General features: G+C 34.2%; 1 protein-coding gene across 1 annotated transcript; it reads left to right on the forward strand.

The window, feature by feature from the left end:
- Positions 1-1,366: 1,366 nt before the first annotated feature.
- On the forward strand, positions 1,367-19,093 carry LOC111046436 (zinc finger protein 227). Its single transcript, XM_039444459.1, has 8 exons — positions 1,367-1,689; positions 3,137-3,346; positions 6,509-6,726; positions 12,454-12,660; positions 14,076-14,261; positions 15,325-15,514; positions 16,440-16,609; positions 18,056-19,093. Exons 1-7 carry the CDS (start codon positions 1,558-1,560, stop codon positions 16,593-16,595), a joined length of 1,299 nt encoding a protein of 432 aa, XP_039300393.1. The 5' UTR covers positions 1,367-1,557; the 3' UTR covers positions 16,596-16,609; positions 18,056-19,093.
- The last annotated feature ends 989 nt before the right edge of the window (positions 19,094-20,082 follow it).

Here is a 20,082-nt window from a genome sequence, read left to right on the forward strand (position 1 = left end):
GGTGTTGACCAAAAATTTCGGGTCTCCTGTAGACTTTACCTCTAGTGGAATTTGTTGAGGGTGGGGGGGTAGTTATCTTGGATTTTGGTGTCTCTTTTTCGGGCTCATGGGGAGGGGTTTGTAACCTGGAAACCTCCCCCCCCTTCGCTACGCCACTGATTCGGGATCAACCTGAACATCGTTCATATGTAAAAATAGTATCAAAGTACCCTTTTTTCAACTTCATTACTTCGATTTTTTTTTTCAATTTCTACATAAATACGAGTAAACCTTACCAAGAAAGTGAACATGGTTCATATTTATAATATATATATATATATATATATTACAGTATTGAAAAATCAGGCTAAACATGTTAGTACTGTACATAGTAGTACAGTACTAAGCTCACTGGAAACTTGAAGTGAGGTCCACGTTATAATGGCAGTGGAGAAAGATAGGATAACAGCATTGCCGATTCTCTGCTTTTCCACTGCCTTCCATAGAGGATAGCTGATACTGGTATCTCTGATGTACCTATAATATTAATATTGTTTATTTTTGTTTGATATAATAATCTATTTAATCTTGTTTGACAAGAAAATGTATTTTACAGTGATTAAATAAAAATTTCATTTGAGATTAAATATTTTAGTAAATTGTTGAAAACAATCTGGCAACGTTGCAAAGCTAGAAAAGGATAGCGCCATCTGCTTTGTCGAATGATAGACAAGGATAGCAACACCAACGTGGACCTGACTATAGTGTTTATTTATAGGTACAGTACATACCGTACAAGTTTAAGTGAAAAGTGTAGGTACCTAGTATATCTAGTATTGTACTGCTTTCACGAAATATGTGGAAATATCCTGCGCTCGCCTATGGATCGTTCATAAGTTAATATCCTCATGATTTTAAAGTTACCATTTTCCACATAACAGGGATGCACATCCCCCCCCCAGCCAGGACTTACCCTCCCCTAATTTAATCTTGAGTACATACAGTACCTAACATCTAAATATAAACAAATAATACTTTGACCAATAAATTTTTTATTTAGTAATTCATGTTTGTAAGATTCATAGTATGCATTTTTTCATTCAACTATATTGAAATAAATTAAAGTTTTACAGTATTCAAAAGAAAATTTTGGAAATTGAATCAACTTTTTACATATTGTATAAGTGACAACTTTTTATTGTAATGATATCTGGTACCGGTATTAAATGAATTTTAGGGGTAAAATATAGGCTGATGGAAAATATATTATGTAACATTTTCGTTTATTGTGTTCTTTCCAATAAAGGGAAACATTTTTTAAAAAGGAAAAAGCCTTATTTTGAACTAGTACGGTATGTACTGTACGTGCCTAATCAGAGAAAGGCCGAGTGCAGCCGCAAGGAATGTATTGAGCGATTCAAATAATCCACTCATTTCTGAAACATTCGGCGCTGCTGTTTCGTCAGAGGTCATGCTCATGATGTAAAAAGACTGCGTTGTTCTATAGCAAGAAATGATCCCCAGCACAGCAACCGACGTCGATAATGGAGGTTGACTTCAAAACATAGCGCTAGTAAAATGGATGAAAATAAAAAGTTTGACTGTATTTGTCGTATCTGCACCGACGAAAGCGAAGGAATTAATATTTATAGTGAAGAAGGAAAAAAACACAATCTAGAAGGAAAGATAAGAAAGTATTTATACATATCGGTGAGTAAAATGTTTTGAATTGATTGTAGCAAAGCGTTGTCTGCTAGGGGTTGTTTTTGATAACCTCTAGGTTATGAGAATGCTTCCCTTCAACGATAAATGAGTTTCAAAGTAATATGTTATTTTGATATCATACATAGAAAATCATTATTCAATTGTACAAAATTATTTATAGTTATTATTTTATTAATAAATCTATTTAGAAATCTTGTGTAGTCTAAAATACCGCACGCTAATGAAATACGCTAATCTCATCTCTACCCGTAGCCTAATTATAGCAACAAAGATCTTACCTAACAAAGTCTGAAATCGATTTATTTTTTGATAATTTTACATTTTTGTACCTAACTTACAATTCATATTGTTTTAAATTGAAGACTGTAAATGTTGATAATAATTGATTCTGAAGATAAGTTGTCAACTGTCATTTCTAAAGACAATCGATTAGGATAGCCTACTGTATAGAGTGGCTAATTTTCTGCTCAGAGATTTGCCTTGATTAGTTTTCTAAAAATATAATCTAGTTATTTTCATGCTAGAAGTACTTGAAATGTTAATTGAGAATTATAATATCTCACTTGATAACTCTATACTGTACCGGTATCATCGCTTTTGTTATGCAACCGTGAAAATGCCACATTAAGGCTATAATCCTAATAAATTGAATAATAATCGCGCAAAGTACTTGCATTTTATTATTCACCGAGGGAATAACTTGGCTATGACACCACTACTAATTATTTAAGCAAAAAATTAACTTTTTTTGTAAAAATTAACTAAAATTATTGTAAAAAGTATTACAATATTTTGAAAAATATGCCATAATTATACACTAAGTTAGGTAGTTTATTTTCGAAAAATCAACCAAATTAAACTTAGATTTATTCTTCAATATTTTATTCATATGGTCTGTCAAAATAACTTTAATGACATTCTAAAAGTTTTCCAAATTTATTTATTAATTTGACTTTTTCATATTATATCCTATTACAATATGGAATAGAATAGGTAGTTTCATTTTCTTTTAGGTCTTCGTCACAGTCAATAGACCGGGGAATTGTCAAATAGAATAATTATCAAAATTAATTTTATTCGGTCCTGTCTAAGGCACCAACTATATTACGAGCGCATAATATAGAATGCATGTCCTGCATATGGGGTGCGTCTTATAGTTACGCTCGTATAGTTTTCTCCATAATAAGAGACAATGTATCTTGTAAACGAGCTGAAAAAATTCAGCGCTTCTATGACGCTCGTATAGTTAGGGCCTAAGGTATTATTGTTGCGCACAACAGTGCAGAATGTATGCGGAAAGCAGTACAACAACTGGATGGATAGTGGGACAATAATTTTCACCATAGAATTCTTCCCCTCGCGTTCCGCACCGGTGTGCGCAAGGCTTGAAAACGAGACCAAACAAAATTTATCTTTCATTTGATACTTCCAGGTTTATGTTGAAGATAATCTTCCTAAAATGGTATGTCAAGACTGCAAGACCAAACTAGATGATGTACATCAATTTGCTACAATGGCTGTAAAAATGCAAGAAAAGTTGAAAAAATCTGTAAAAATGAAAAATGATGAACCATCGGAAACCAACTGCGAATCTACTGATGACGAGCATAATGGTAGTTTATTGCATTCTATTCTCACCAAGGTAAGTTTAATGCCATAATATCCCAATTAACCTATGTCTAACCACCAGGAAACCTAATTGACATTCATAATTTCAGATCAATAATAGAACTAGAGGAGGAAAACTTCTGCAAGAAAATAATGAACATTTTTTATTCTTATACATGTCTTAATTATTGACCCAACCACATCCACGTCTAAATTGTCCAACTTGAAATTTTTAACTCCATTTATAAGTAGCCTATAAGGTAGAGGAAGTAGGTGGAGGAGGTAGGTAGGGTCCTTCGTACTGGAATAGGCATCATCGAGAAGCCAACCTACCCTACTTGACTAATCCAATTCCTTAGTACATATTTTTATTTTATTAATATCATCGAATCATAGAAAATCAATGAATTTAGGCCTGTGATGTAGCAGACATCAGAATGTAAGTAGCTTGGCTATCCCTGCTGTTGTGTATTTTAAATAACAATTTATTATATAATTTTAATTAATTTTTTCCTCTTATCTTTACTCTAACTTATGGCCGATTCATCTGTTGGAGTGGCCGTAGTCGAGTGGATCAGATGCTGACTTTATGATTCAGAGGCCCGGGTTCAAATCCAATATATTAAATTAAATATTATCTCGGGCCACTCCCGTGTTTCGAAAGAACACGTTAAACCGTCGGTCCCGGCTGCCTAAAAAGCAGTCGTTAGGTCATGTCAGAGGCCCTGAGAATGATCAGTTGCGACCTGAAAACTCTGAAACCAGACCTGAGCCAGCCAGGTCACTCGACGTTATTATTTATCTGTGTTAAAAATGAATGCTACTATACAGAGGTTTCCTGGTTATCTAAAGACCAAAAATACTAGTAAGAAATAGTTTATCATTGCATATTTCTGTGTTGGCCAAGGAGTCCTCGAGGCCAAGGTTACACATGTGGAGCCGGCTTGTTATAGCTATAATACCAACTTACAATGCTTATTATAATCTCTATGATATTGTCAGATTGCTTTATCTGTGCTCAAGTCTACTAAAATATTTTACTCATCAATATCATCAAGGGTCTTTCGAGGGTGAAACCTCAGTAAATTCTCTTCCATTTATTTTATTTAGCGTATGGCCCTACGACACAAATCTTTATGTTATCTAACTAAAGTCACACATATAAACAATGAAGTCATCTTAGTCACAAGTTTGAAAAAAGGTGGAACACAAATAAAGAAAAATAAAATTTTAAAAGTTATATAACATATATCCAGTCGATTTAAATATGCCACTGCATCTGGTGTAGCTACCAGGAAGTCATCCAGCCTGCCCTCATAAGCTGTTCAAATGAATAATAAACCCAACAGTCCTTTTAAGGACTTCCCGACTAGAAATCTTGGGCCTTCTGTCCAAATTTGTCATTTAAATGTAGAGAGTATAAGCTATTCTAAGAGCCAGTATTTATCAAAATTCTCTTCCATGTATGAAGTTATTGATTCTCCCGTCACTTTTTTTAAAATAATACTATGATTGATAAATAATTTTGTTAAATTTTTCAACTTCTCTGCACACAGCGAGTAGGCTACTTAAGTCCAATTGACAGGTCTAAGGCTATGATCACATTGGATGCTCGTTTATGGGAGTGTGGTCATACGTGCAGTGCAGATAGAAACAACATTTGGAAAGAACCATGGAAACACGTTGTGACTAGTCTGTCGCTGCTCACACTGAACGCTACCAGGGGCCCGTTCCACAAAGGTACAAGTCTTGTTGCCAACCATGGTTTTGGAGAACAGCTGATTACTAGCGTTTCACAAAAGCAGAATTGTAAACTTGTAGTTACAATGAATTTCTACAAGTTTACAAGTGATTTGCTTGTTACGAACAAGTGTTTCACAAAGATTTTCATTGTAGCCAACAATTTTTGTCAAAATTACTTGTTCGTAACTATGAAATTTCTACCGAGGTGGAAAGCTATGTAAAGGATTTACAAGTGATCATTAAAATGATTTTAAATATTCAATAAATATTTCTAATAATCAAAAATGCCCTATATCCCTCTAAAATTCATTATTTTGGAAATATATGCATCAGGAAATTAAATTTAATAAATTTCCAAAATAGTTATTAATGTGTTACCTCATAGGTTATGTGTACTATAGTATATATACACAGTATATATAGTATACATTATATATAGTACATCTACTATATATATACAGAGTACATATAGTGTGTAGGTTACAAATTCAGCAATAAATGAAGTAGACTGTACAAAAAACATTATATTGCTTTCAAATATTTTCAAAGTAATTATTGAAAAGTACAAGTAACCTTTATAAAGGATGAAAAAAGGAAATCATCATGAAAATAGGTTATGTTTACTATCGAAGTACTTGTAGACTTGTAAAATTGTAAACTTGTAGATCATAAATTTTTGTGAAACGTGAGTACTTGTAAACTTGTAACTACAAGTACTTGTTCGTAACCATGGTTGGTAACAATACTTGTACCTTTGTGAAATAGGCCCCAGCAAGTGCGCGCAGAAACAAAATCTGGAATGATCCTTGGAAACACATTGTGACTAGTCTGTCACTGTTCACACTGAACACCACCAGCAGGTGCACGCTTACTTGTGCGTTCAGTGTGAGCAGCGGCAGACAAGTCACAACGTGTTTCTATGGCTCTTTCCAGATATTTTTCCTATTTGAGCGCGTGGTCACACTTGTTCTTGCGCAACCGTGCATCCAATATGATCATAGCCTAACTGTAATGTATCCTAATACTGATGGCTAATGTATCCTATACTGTACACTAACTGTATATCAAATTAATAAAAACAATATAAAACTTTTAGTACCCTTTTATTAAAACATTTTAAAAACTTTAAAACATTCTAACGACTAGCTTCGACCTACTTTGGCCATTTTCAAGTTGAAATGTTAAAATAAACAAAATCACCATGATTTCTTCATGCTTGAATACTTGAGAGCCATAAACACAAAACTGAACTTTATTTGTCTTGGATACAAAAACTTATTATCATGTGTAAAACATTGAGTGTAAAACATGTGTAAAACACAAAAATTAAGTATAAAACAAGTTTTATATTGTTTTTATTAATTTGAATAAAGTAGCCCATATAAGTGAAGTGATTTTATAACTGTATATCCTAATACTGTAATGTCTCTCAATATATTTGTTTGTTGAACAGGGCCAAAATGGTAGCAACGGCAATGCCTCTCCATCGGAATCGCCGTCAGAGCCATCTGAGGTGACAGAGGTGGAAGTGCGCATTGACCCAATGCTCTTCTTCTCGTGTGACGACACCAACGATGACGGAGAGCCCACCGCCATGGAAGGCATCGAGAATGGTGCAATAGATGATCCATTCTCTGAAGACAAATCACACGTCAAAATAAGGAGAGAACAGTAGGTTATCGAAAATCATTGAAACGTTGAAAAAATGTACTTCAGAAGGAAATCTGTCATTGTTTTATAATAATATGTACTTCTGTATTTCAACCTCGAACACTATATAAGATCAAAGTAATTTAATTATAACATATATTCAATTTTATCATAATACTTCCTTCTCAGTGATTCAATTATGTTTCTTGAATATTTTTAAAATAAACTCAATAATTTAACAATAAATCTATGAATCACTGAGAAGGATGTACACGTTAAGTCGTCGGTCCCGGCTGCCTAAAAAGCAGTCGTTATGTCATGTCAGAGGCCCTGAAATTGATCAATTTATTGCGACCTGAAAACTCTGAAACCAGACCTGAGCCAGCCAGGTCACTCGACGCTATTATTTATCTGTGTTAAAAATGAATGCTACTATACAGAGGTTTCCTGGTTATCTAAAGACCAAAAATACTAGTAAGAAATAGTTTATCATTGCATATTTCTGTGTTGGACAAGGAGTCCTCGAGGCCAAGGTTACACATGTGGAGCCGGCTTGTTATAGCTATAATACCAACTTACAATGCTTATTATAATCTCTATGATATTGTCAGATTGCTTTATCTGTGCTCAAGTCTACTAAAATATTTCACTCATCAATATCATCAAGGGTCTTTCGAGGGTGAAACCTCAGTAAATTCTCTTCCATTTATTTTATTTAGCGTATGGCCCTACGACACAAATCTTTATGTTATCTAACTAAAGTCACACATATAAACAATGAAGTCATCTTAGTCACAAGTTTGAAAAAAGGTGGAACACAAATAAAGAAAAATAAAATTTTAAAAGTTATATAACATATATCCAGTCGATTTAAATATGCCACTTCATCTGGTGTAGCTACCAGGAAGTCATCCAGCCTGCCCTCATAAGCTGTTCAAATGAATAATAAACCCAACAGTCCTTTTAAGGACTTCCCGACTAGAAATCTTGGGCCTTCTGTCCAAATTTGTCATTTAAATGTAGAGAGTATAAGCTATTCTAAGAGCCAGTATTTATCAAAATTCTCTTCCATGTATGAAGTTATTGATTCTCCCGTCACTTTTTTTAAAATAATACTATGATTGATAAATAATTTTGTTAAATTTTTCAACTTCTCTGCACACAGCGAGTAGGCTACATAAGTCCAATTGACAGGTCTAAGGCTATGATCACATTGGATGCTCGTTTGTGGGAGTGTGGTCATACGTGCAGTGCAGATAGAAACAAAATTTGGAAAGAACCATGGAAACACGTTGTGACTAGTCTGTCGCTGCTCACACTGAACGCTACCAGGGGCCCGTTTCACAAAGGTACAAGTAGGTTACAAGTCTTGTTGCCAACCATGGTTTTGGAGAACAGCTGATTACTAGCGTTTCACAAAAGCAGAATTGTAAACTTGTAGTTACAATGAATTTCTACAAGTTTACAAGTGATTTGCTTGTTACGAACAAGTGCTTCACAAAGATTTTCATTGTAGCCAACAATTTTTGTCAAAATTACTTGTTCGTAACTATGAAATTTCTACCGAGGTGGAAAGCTATGTAAAGGATTTACAAGTGATCATTAAAATGATTTTAAATATTCAATAAATATTTCTAATAATCAAAAATGCCCTATATCCCTCTAAAATTCATTATTTTGGAAATATATGCATCAGGAAATTGAATTTAATAAATTTCCAAAATAGTTATTAATGTGTTACCTCATAGGTTATGTGTACTATAGTATATATACACAGTATATATAGTATACATTATATATAGTACATCTACTATATATATACAGAGTACATATAGTGTGTAGGTTACAAATTCAGCAATAAATGAAGTAGACTGTACAAAAAACATTATATTGCTTTCAAATATTTTCAAAGTAATTATTGAAAAGTACAAGTAACCTTTATAAAGGATGAAAAAAGGAAATCATCATGAAAATAGGTTATGTTTACTATTGAAGTACTTGTAGACTTGTAAAATTGTAAACTTGTAGATCATAAATTGTTGTGAAACGTGAGTACTTGTAAACTTGTAACTACAAGTACTTGTTCGTAACCATGGTTGGTAACAATACTTGTACCTTTGTGAAATAGGCCCCAGCAAGTGCGCGCAGAAACAAAATCTGGAAAGAACCATGGAAACACGTTGTGACTAGTCTGTCGCTGCTCACACTGAACACCACCAGCAGGTGCACGCTTACTTGTGCGTTCAGTGTGAGCAGCGGCAGACAAGTCACAACGTGTTTCTATGGCTCTTTCCAGATATTTTTCCTATTTGAGCGCGTGGTCACACTTGTTCTTGCGCAACCGTGCATCCAATATGATCATAGCCTAACTGTAATGTATCCTAATACTGATGGCTAATGTATCCTATACTGTACACTAACTGTATATCAAATTAATAAAAACAATATAAAACTTTTAGTACCCTTTTATTAAAACATTTTAAAAACTTTAAAACATTCTAACGACTAGCTTCGACCTACTTTGGCCATTTTCAAGTTGAAATGTTAAAATTAACAAAATCACCATGATTTCTTCATGCTTGAATACTTGAGAGCCATAAACACAAAACTGAACTTTATTTGTCTTGGATACAAAAACTTATTATCATGTGTAAAACATTGAGTGTAAAACATGTGTAAAACACAAAAATTAAGTATAAAACAAGTTTTATATTGTTTTTATTAATTTGAATAAAGTAGCCCATATAAGTGAAGTGATTTTATAACTGTATATCCTAATACTGTAATGTCTCTCAATATATTTGTTTGTTGAACAGGGCCAAAATGGTAGCAACGGCAATGCCTCTCCATCGGAATCGCCGTCAGAGCCATCTGAGGTGACAGAGGTGGAAGTGCGCATTGACCCAATGCTCTTCTTCTCGTGTGACGACACCAACGATGACGGAGAGCCCACCGCCATGGAAGGCATCGAGAATGGTGCAATAGATGATCCATTCTCCGAAGACAAATCACACGTCAAAATAAGGAGAGAACAGTAGGTTATCGAAAATCATTGAAACGTTGAAAAAATGTACTTCAGAAGGAAATCTGTCATTGTTTTATAATAATATGTACTTCTGTATTTCAACCTCGAACACTATATAAGATCAAAGTAATTTAATTATAACATATATTCAATTTTATCATAATACTTCCTTCTCAGTGATTCAATTATGTTTCTTGAATATTTTTAAAATAAACTCAATAATTTAACAATAAATCTATGAATCACTGAGAAGGATGTACACGTTAAGTCGTCGGTCCCGGCTGCCTAAAAAGCAGTCGTTATGTCATGTCAGAGGCCCTGAAATTGATCAATTTATTGCGTTCTGAAAACTCTGACACCAGACCTGAGCCAGCCAGGTCACTCGATATTATTATTATTATACTAAGAAGGAATTATAAAATAAAATATGCAATTATTAAATTACTTTGATCTTGTATAGTGATTGAGATGGAAATACAGAGGTATAATATTATTATAAAACAGTAACAGATTCCCTTCTGAAGAACATTTTTCTTATTCCTACTCTATCCTATTTTCTAATTCTTCTATTCTACTGCATAATCTTATCAACATAATACAAATTTCATCGTTAGTTATCCTTTACATAATTATTAATTACATGCTTCAAATTTTCTTTGCAATATCTAATATTTAGCTACTAACTTAATTGAAGATTCAGACGGTTCTACATAACTACTTCAAATTCTGTAATATTGATGAATTAGTTCCATCACTCATCTAGTAACTCTCAGGTTTAAACTGTCAGCACATTACTCTTGTAAAATCGCTTCCCGGTGGTTCAGAACCCACCTAAAACTGTAGCTCCATTCATATCTCATTATCATCCACCTCATTACCCACGCACAAGCCTAGAGCTCATGTGGGCATCACCCTCAGCAGAAATAGCAGGAAACATAGATAAGTTATACGTTTCATAAAAACACTTCACTCACATGGGCTATTTTTTAATAAAAACAATATAAAAATCTTGAAGTACCCTTTATAAAAAAAAGAACTATTTTAAAGTTTTTAAAAAATAAAGGGTACTTCAAGATTTTTATATTGTTTTTATTAATAAGTTATACGACTGTTCTAATCTCATTACTTACTTACTGTTGGTGTCTCCACCACGGTCCAAGGATCGGAGAATAGTCATTGTTTTTTTATTTTCTTAAGCTGGATTCCCACATGTCAGTGACAGTGAAAGTAACCGGTACAGTGAAAATATAATTTACATGAGTTCCAATGGGACTATTCACACTCGCTCGGCCGTGCTGAGTAGGAACAGACCAATTGGAACTTATGTAAATTATATTTTCACTGTGCCAGTCTTTTTTACAGATACTGATATGTGGAAATCCAGATTTATGAGGATTGTGTCGTTAGTGATTAAAATGTGTTTTCAGTAGATGTGAAGTGTGTATCTTACAATAATATCATCTACAATCATTATTAGTACTGTCTTATAATTACAGTCTATATATTTCAATCAATCTATATTTTTTATATTATGTTATTTTTGCTGTACCATGTTTTGATGTGCAATGGATCTTTCCAGACCTAGCACAGAATAAAAATCAATCAATCTGTGATGGTGGTACGGATGCTCCTCTATAGGGTAACCGTCCACTGGAACCGCATTCAACCGAACCGTTCGGCCGTTGGATCGGACGAATCTGCCGGCCGTTAATTCGGCCGAACACGGTCGTCCATTGGAACCGTTTTTGTCAATCTAGTTCAGTAGTTGGCTGGTTGCCAGAAAGTGAAGTGGCAAGCTAATTAGTAGGGAAAGTCATTCATCTGTGTGTGTTTACTCACAAAGATAATAAAAAATATTTATAAAACAGAACAAGTTCAAAAACAAAACAGACAAGACTGTGAAACAATTTTGAGGTTAGGATGATGTTGTCTCAGCTCGACTTCGGACGGATAGAGCCGGAAAATCCCATCCAATTCGGATCGAAAACTTGATCGACCGGAGACGGCCGTGCACGGACATATGAACCTGTTGCAATGAACGAGCATCTATAGCTTTCTTTGTTGGGGGATTGTTCGGACGAGTTGGTAGTTTTCGGCCGATGCTAGTTCAGACGAAATCGGTTGCAGTGGACGGCCAACCATAAAATCCGGCACCATATCCATTTTCATGAAGAGCGATTGTTTGGACAAACAAAGAATCATTTCTAGTATATATATATTTTTTTGTGGAACTTTCCTTAATTGAGAACACTTATAGTATAAAGTATTTTCTCTCTTTATCCGGCGCTAGAGCCCTAGGTGAGCCCTGGTCTCCTTCACAACACGCCTCCATTCTTCTCTGTTCATGGATTTTTTCCATCCTCTCACCCCCATCATTCTCAGTTCATCCATCACTTGGTCCACCCACCTGTTCCTTGGCCTACCTTTTTTTCGTCTGCTGTGCAACTTGCTATTGAATACCATTTTGGGAATTCTAGCCTCACTCATCCTCATCACCTGCCCCAACCACCTTATTCTTTGGGCCTTATCAAATCGTATTATATTTTCTCCTATCATTAATGCTTCTATTTCTTCATTTTTTTATTTGCCATTGCTGCCCGTTAACCTGAACGGGACCGTAAATTCTTAGTATGGATATAGTATAAAGTAGTATTCACAATACAATCAGTGTTCTCAGAAGTAAAATAGTTTCATCAAATGAATTTTATTTGTGTAATTTTCAGTACGAATAGAAACTCAGTGTCGCGAGTTCCCCCACCACCTGGTCTCGTTCCAATTCATTCAGCGAAGGATTACAAGCCATACAAATGCACTGTTGCCAACTGCCCTCGTGGCTTCAACACTGAAATAGGACTACAAAATCATTTATGGTGTCACTCGCATGCAACTAGAAAAGTGCTTTCATCTGCTAATTCGAATCCAAAACGAAGGTATGATGTATAGCTTTTTATGCGCTTACAACTTTAAATGATCTAGTGTTCTACCATGCCCTATATCAATAATAAATAATAATTCTTCATTTCAACAAAAATTTAACAACAATTTATAGTATATACAGTTGAAAAATGAAACAGATAAAGCAGTACAATAACAGTACGTTACAGTCCAAAATGTACGATCCTTTAATAAGAGGAATTGGACTATTTACAAAACTTTGAAAAAATATAACTTGTCTATCACTGAAGCATGAATTTGTCTGTATCTGTAAAAAGCCCTCTTACTAAAACTTCCCTCAAAATGTTTCTTATTGTGATAGTTTGGTAGTATCCAAATTGAAAAACTTTGAAAAATCTCACCAGTATTTTTTCTAAACCTGTTGCTCAGCCTTGAGTAGCTCAAACCTCTTTTCATTCAAATTATTTTCACATTACATAATTATATAGCAGGGTACGGTATATAAATTATAGAAATCAATATATAATAATATACTATATTTCTAATAATAAGAAAACAAACATATCGTCAAATCTCACTATAATATTGTGAAAGCATACGGTACCTAAAGCTGAGTGAAAAGCTTGCGATAACTGAAAAAAATATTATTTTTAACCAACAGTGTTTAGATAGGGATTTAGTACCTAAGATATTTTAGTGAAATTTGACAATATCTTTGTTCTCTTATTATGGAGAGATTTCACATCACCATCAATTCTACTAATTTTATTACTATATTTCTATTCAATTTCACATTCTATTACGAACTGCTATACCTAAATTACGACATAGCAGTCTGATTTTTGTGATTATATGCTATTAGCTTCTACTCACGTTTGTGGAGCGCTTTCGGACACTGAGTCGTTTTTCAACACTGGTTGAGTAATGTCAACCAGTATTGAAAAGGCGCTACAAAAATTAGCTTTTACTTATAAAAATCAGACTGCTATGTCGTAATTTAGGTAACTTACTGAAAAGTGATCATTAACAAGCAGTTTGTAGTGGAAAGTGAAATTGAAGAGTGAAGACACTTCACTTGTTGAGTGGTGTCAACCAGTGTTGAAAAAGGACTCAGCGTCCGAAAGCGCTCCACAAACGTGAGTAGAAGCTAATAGCTTATCGTGAGTAGAAGCTAATAGCTTATAATCATGAAAATCAGACTGCTATGTCGTAATTTGAGTATTGAAAAGTGATATACTTATTAAAACAGTCTTAAGAATTCTAGATCTCCATATTATGAATTTGTGGCTGCCTCATGAAGCTAATATTTTAGCTTATATTGAGAAATTCTATTGAAATTTATTAAACTTTTAGAACATTTAATGCTCTATAGTTATCATAGCTTTGTTATTTTTCAGATAAGTAGACGTGCCATTAAATAGTTCTAAAAGTTTTGTTTTTGTTTTCTCAGAAGGCGTAGACGGGCCGCATTCCTGCCGGTAACGGGGGACGTCGCCGTCGAGCAAGTGACCAGCAACGGTCAGAGCTTCCTCTGTCCAATGTGCGGCAAAAGCATTTCGACCAAGGGCAACCTCAAAGTTCATCTAGAAACTCATCGACCCAAGGGCAAATATGGATGCGACATTTGCGGAAGAATGTGAGTCCAATATTTTGTACGGGGTTTTCCTGATGATGCGAAGGATGATGATGATGAGAAATGATTGGTCCTGCAGTGGTGGGTTGTAAACTTCTAGGAAGAGATTTTAACGCTAATACTGTCAGAGTGAAGCTAGCCTTAGGCTAGCTACACACACATCGATTTTTGCTCGTAGGATATGTTGCCGTCATAATAAATTCTATTAGATAAAACAGATGATTTCAAACAGATGATGTTTGTCAAGTTCCTTTTAATCTGATAGAATTCATAAGGAATGCAAAATATCGTACGAACAAAAATCGATGTGTGTGTGTGTGTGTGTGTAGAGCTTTACGAGGACACCCTTCAAACTGTAGTACCGAGTGTTCGTCACTTGGCTAATCTAAGAGATTAGTGATGTCACGCTGTGACAACTACTACCCGATTACAACACATCAATCCCACATAATCTATTATTTTGTTATTAGCTTGAATAGTACCTAGTTCTTTTTTGAACTATTTTTGACGAAAACTACAATTCAAGAAAGAAGTATTAACCAGCAGTTCATCATTGAAAGTGAAATAGATGAGTATAATAGTAATGTCGTAATAGTAGTGTTGATGACAGAAAACCACAAAATTAATTCTGTTGTGCTTTTGCCATATTTTTATTTAAAAATTAATATGCATAATTTCAAATGAATTTCAATTTCCTTTATAATATTTTTTCTGTGTTGTTGTAAAGGTAGTTTTGGTATATATTCAAAAATGAACGACTTGTTATTGTCAAACCCACTAGTTTATTAAACTAGTATAGTTCACTCAAGATTGATAATGGCGTAGCATCCGAAACTAGTATTTCAAATTGTTCTATAAATAAGTGGATTTGACAATATAAAGTAGTTTTCATTTAATATTGTTGTTATTTCGTTTTTACAATCCAACCTTTCAACTAGTTACTAGATAATTGATGTTGACGATCACACACGTATGTAAAGCCAATTTATTATTTTAATTTGAGGACGTTTTATTTATTTATTCGATGATGCACAAAACACATTGACTGTTTTCTGATTTGTTTCAGATTCAAGACACAATCAAACCTGTACCGACACAAGGAGTATCACGGCGGCGTGCAGTACCCGTGCTTGGTGTGCGGCCGCGTCTACCCGACCAACAGCACTCTCAGAGCGCATAGCATCACCCACAGCACCCTCAGGCCTCACAAGTGTCCGCTCTGCGAGAAAACATTCAAAAGAAATCAGGATCTTAAAGTGAGTAGAATCTCAAGTTCGAAAATCAAAATTTAATCTATGTATGAAATAATGTGTTATTTGTGATGCCGCATCCACATGTTGGCCCAACGAAGGCCAATGTCAGCCAGCGCCAATGTGTGGATGGGTGGTTTGCCAGCGCTGGCTTTTACTTGCCTTTATTTACCCACGTTGAATTACCAGACTGGGGAAGGCTGGGCACTTGGGCAGTGCCAGCGACTCGGCCAAAATGTAGATGCGGCTTAAAATGTGTGAAATGTCTATGAAGAAACCGAAACAACCTCAACAAATTCAAAAGAAATTATTAGTTTAGACTAATAAAACTTCAAACTTTCCTTTGACTTTTTCCACAGGTATTGTCTGGAAATGTTTTCTCTTAATTTTATTACTGGCCGTTTCTCATTTAGTGAATTTCCTCTCTTGTAAAATTGTGTACACTCATGAAGTTAGCCGATGAACTCTCATTACAAATGTAATTTGAATGATACATTTATCTGAATCTGGGTTTGATTAAACTTTGATAGTATAACTCACTTTGGAAATGGAGTTAAGTAAAATGTGGGAAAATGAAATTTTTAAGATTGATTGAAAATTTGTTTTTATTTGGTGTCAGTGGCTGTGTAGTTCAGATTATTTTACAAGAATTTAATATCTTGTATGATATTGTATCTGATACCATCATGTGATTATATTTATTGTCTATATACTGTATATTGCAAAATATTGTTTTTCTCAATGTATTTCACTACATCACTCAAAATAATGTTGAATTCTTTTGTAATTGCATCAAATCCTCTCAAGCCCGTAAAGTTTGTAATATGATCAAACTATTTTTATTCCACTTATCATTTCATTGCAATCATAGTTTTGAAACGGTTCAAACGTACAATATTGTTGTAAAGTATTTTTTTTTTATAAATTTCAGTTCCACATAAATCAGCATACTGGTGCCCGTCCGTACAAGTGTCCCTATTGTCCGAAAGCGTTTGCCAGCTCGGGAAACTGCTTCTCTCATCGCAAGCGAATGCATCCGACCGAAGTGGAAAGAGACAGAGAAATGGCCGACGAAATAGCACGATGATCACAACATCTACGGTAATATTCACTATCATTTACTTCCAAATTAACTGTTTTATTGACTTGCAATTTTCAGCTCTATTGACTTTATCATTGAAATTTTACATGTATAACACTGTCCCGTCGACTGGAGTGACTGTCCCACCTCTCGGAAAAATATTCAAATCAATTTAACTCCTATCTCTGTTATCCGAAATCGATGTTCAACATTGATAGCCGTAGCCCTGATCATTATCGAGGTTCTACAATCGATATCTTGTCGAATCTATTCAAGATATTAGTTGTCGATAAGTATTAGTTGAATTATCGACATAAAACATAACTGCTTGCTTCATCTTGTGATTTCGTTGTCGGAAAACTTTGTACTGGAAAATTTATTTCTAAAAGACTTATGTTATCGGTGAGTACATATTATTTTGGTCTTTTTATTATATTTCAATTGGTATATTATTTGTAATATCCATAGTTGAACTTGTTAGGTTTCTGTTACTAGTTAAATACAACGATGTCACTTTTAGGTTGAACTTGGGGTGACTTTGTCCCAGTAAAAAAATTGTGACATTAACTTCGAAAAATACTAACTTTGTATAATGAAAAATAATCTTCAAACATTGCAGAATACAATAAAAAATATTGCAAGAGATTGTTGCAACTGAAGTATTGATTGCAAACGGTTTAAATCTCAACACCCCAAAATTAGGACAAAGTCACCCCGGTTTACAGGTATGTTTTTTAGTGTTCCAGTAGGAATTTTAATAGTTTGATAAATAGTAGGAATTCTACAGTCCAAATGGAGTCCTTGACCTCCTTTATTATACCTATCCATCCATTCACACACAGTGTTTCCCAGCTTCTACCTTCCAACTTTCAACTGAAAGAAGGATATATTTTGAATTCTAAGTGGTTTGATCTTTGGAGTCTTCATTCATAAAAAATCAGCCTTGGCTCTCCCACTAGTATAAAGTGAATGAACAAAAGTCTTCCCAGTTCTATTAACCTTCCTGAAGGCTAATTACTAAGATTTCTTTTTTCTCTGAAAAACATGCTCACAAGTTTTTTTTATAGTAAATGTGTAATGTGATGTCTGATGATTAGAGATGAAGTCTAGAGAAATATTCAATAGTGGGTTTCAAACCACGAGCAGTCATTCTCATAATGCGAGTTCTGAAAGTAAGTTTTTTATATAATCTGAGAGACAAGAAATTATTAATGGTTGGGTCTCAGAGCTACTGACGGTTGACGATGTAAATCCTATAGTATTTCTTTAGTGTCACTTCTCTGATGGTGAGGCTACTTTTCTGCTGAATACTGCTCTGCAATAGCTAATGCTATTCTTTTAATATCACTAGTTTTTATTGAGAATATTAGCTTTTTCATGTGTTCTGAATTCAATATTTGTCACTAAGTGTTAAAAACTCATCAACTTGTTATAAATTTAATTTATTCATTTAATGATTGTTCCAGGTAAATCACTGTCATGGAGAATTTGAATGATGAATCAATAGAAATTACGCCTTTTATCGTAACCTCCAACCAAAATCTAGTCACATCAATAAGCTCAAAATCAATCAACATAGGCTAGAAGTGATGGGTAAATACTTTTTAATCGTATTTTTATTTGTACTTCTTCCTATTCGTTTGACTTTGACTTAATTTTTTATAGGATTTATTCATCTAATGAAGTATCTCATTTTTTCTTATTTGTATTTTCTTAGACGGAGTCAGATAAAGCCTCCTCTTTACCAGCCAACCTCAAGTTTCTCTAGTCGTCTGAACAAATTGGTCATAGAATTAAGCTTTTCTCTTGTTGAATTATTCTAGTCCAAGCTATGTTGGAGAACGGGAAATCCACCTTCTCTTTCATTACTACGTAAATAGCTTTATCAGCAAATTATTAGTAGGCATACCAAACGAAAACAAAATTAACATTACTCACAATTTACGTGCGTATATTGCCATTGGTAAAAACTTTGGATCAAAAATATTATTCAACCTTTTTTCTTTTTTATTTGTTGAAAATTAATGCAATGAGTGGAATAACATTATTTTTTATTATTTTCCCCACAACATTGTTTCTCTAGCTGAATTATTCTAGTCCAAACTATGTTGGAGAACGGGAAATCCACCTTCTCTTTCATTACTCGTAAATAGCTTTATCAGCAAATTAATAGCACCACACCAAAACAAAATCAACATTACTCACAATTTCTGTGCGTATATTGTCATTGGAAAAAACGTTGGATCAAAAATATTATAACTTTTTTCTTTCTTATCTGTTGAAAATTGATTCATTAAGTGGAATAACAATATTTTTCAATATTCTTGCCCACCACGTTGAAGTGGCATGTAAATATCAATTAATTACTGTAAGTTATTGACACATTAGTGCTCTGTTCCCTAAAATTCATTTTGAACTGATTATATTCTTAGTTTTATTTACAAGTATATTTTTATTCAAATAAGGATAAGTTTAAGACAATATAGTTCATTTTCAAATTATTCTTTTATTGCGGAATTCAAGTTTAGAAGGTCTCTTCCAAATTCAGTATCCTCTCTTCCTTCTATTGCAGAAAATGAACTAAATGTTACAGATAGTTCATACAATGATTTTTTAGGTTTCAATACTCCTCCTGGAGTAGCGGTGTACAAGCTCCAGTAGTAGAGGATGCTGCTGAATCAAGTTTCCAGAGTTTTCAACCAACGAAAGACACGGCAGAAATATGAATAATTTGATTTATGTACCATGTCAGCAGAAAGCAAGTAGGAGAGCATCCAACATTAATGAGATCAGTATAATGCATTATAACATTCGCAGCATTCGCTCGAAAGATAATGAACTCACCCTTCAACTGGAAACAATGCAAAAGGAAGGTGCATTACCGAAATTGGATTTTCTTTGTTTGTCAGAAACTTGGCTCTGTGAGCAGGAAACGGTTCAACTGCATAATTTTCAACTCATATCTTTCTCAAATCGATCTGGTCAGCGAGGAGGGGGAGTGGCAATATTTGCTAGAAAAGGAATAGCATCGTCGGCTTCAGTCTTTGATTGCTCACTTGAACTGGATTTGAGAATACTGCAATAGTGTTTGAGAAAAAGTTTCTTATTTATGTTTATATAGACCACCCAGCGGTGATATTCTCCATTTCTTCTCTGATCTAGAGAGATACTTGGATCTGATTCAACAGAGATTCAAGGGAATCATTCTAGTTGGTGACTTCAATGTGATTTCCTAGTTAATTCATCACACAAACAAGAATTGTGTGCACTTCTCTCTGCTTTTGGATTCACCGGTGTTATTGATACTCCTACAAGAGTCACATCACACTCTGCGACCTTGCTCGATAACTGCTTTCTCTCTTCAACAATTGAATACGTCTCTTCGGGTGTACATTCTTTGGCTCTTTCTGATCATTATGCGCAACTAGTTACTGTGAAACTGCCGCGTGGCCTAATGAACTACAACAGAGATGAGTTTCTTGTAAAGCGAGTT

Source organism: Nilaparvata lugens, chromosome 1 (genome assembly GCF_014356525.2).
Source record: "Nilaparvata lugens isolate BPH chromosome 1, ASM1435652v1, whole genome shotgun sequence".
NCBI classification, from domain to species: Eukaryota; Metazoa; Arthropoda; class Insecta; order Hemiptera; family Delphacidae; genus Nilaparvata; species Nilaparvata lugens.

Bases quoted from the DNA above. Each gene is read 5' to 3' on its own strand.
- LOC111046436 (XM_039444459.1), top strand. From the start codon at position 1,558: ATGGATGAAAATAAAAAGTTTGACTGTATTTGTCGTATCTGCACCGAC. The intron at 14,262-15,324 runs GTGAGTCCAATA...GATTTGTTTCAG, and splicing joins TGCGACATTTGCGGAAGAAT to ATTCAAGACACAATCAAACC. The intron at 15,515-16,439 runs GTGAGTAGAATC...TATAAATTTCAG, and splicing joins AAAGAAATCAGGATCTTAAA to TTCCACATAAATCAGCATAC.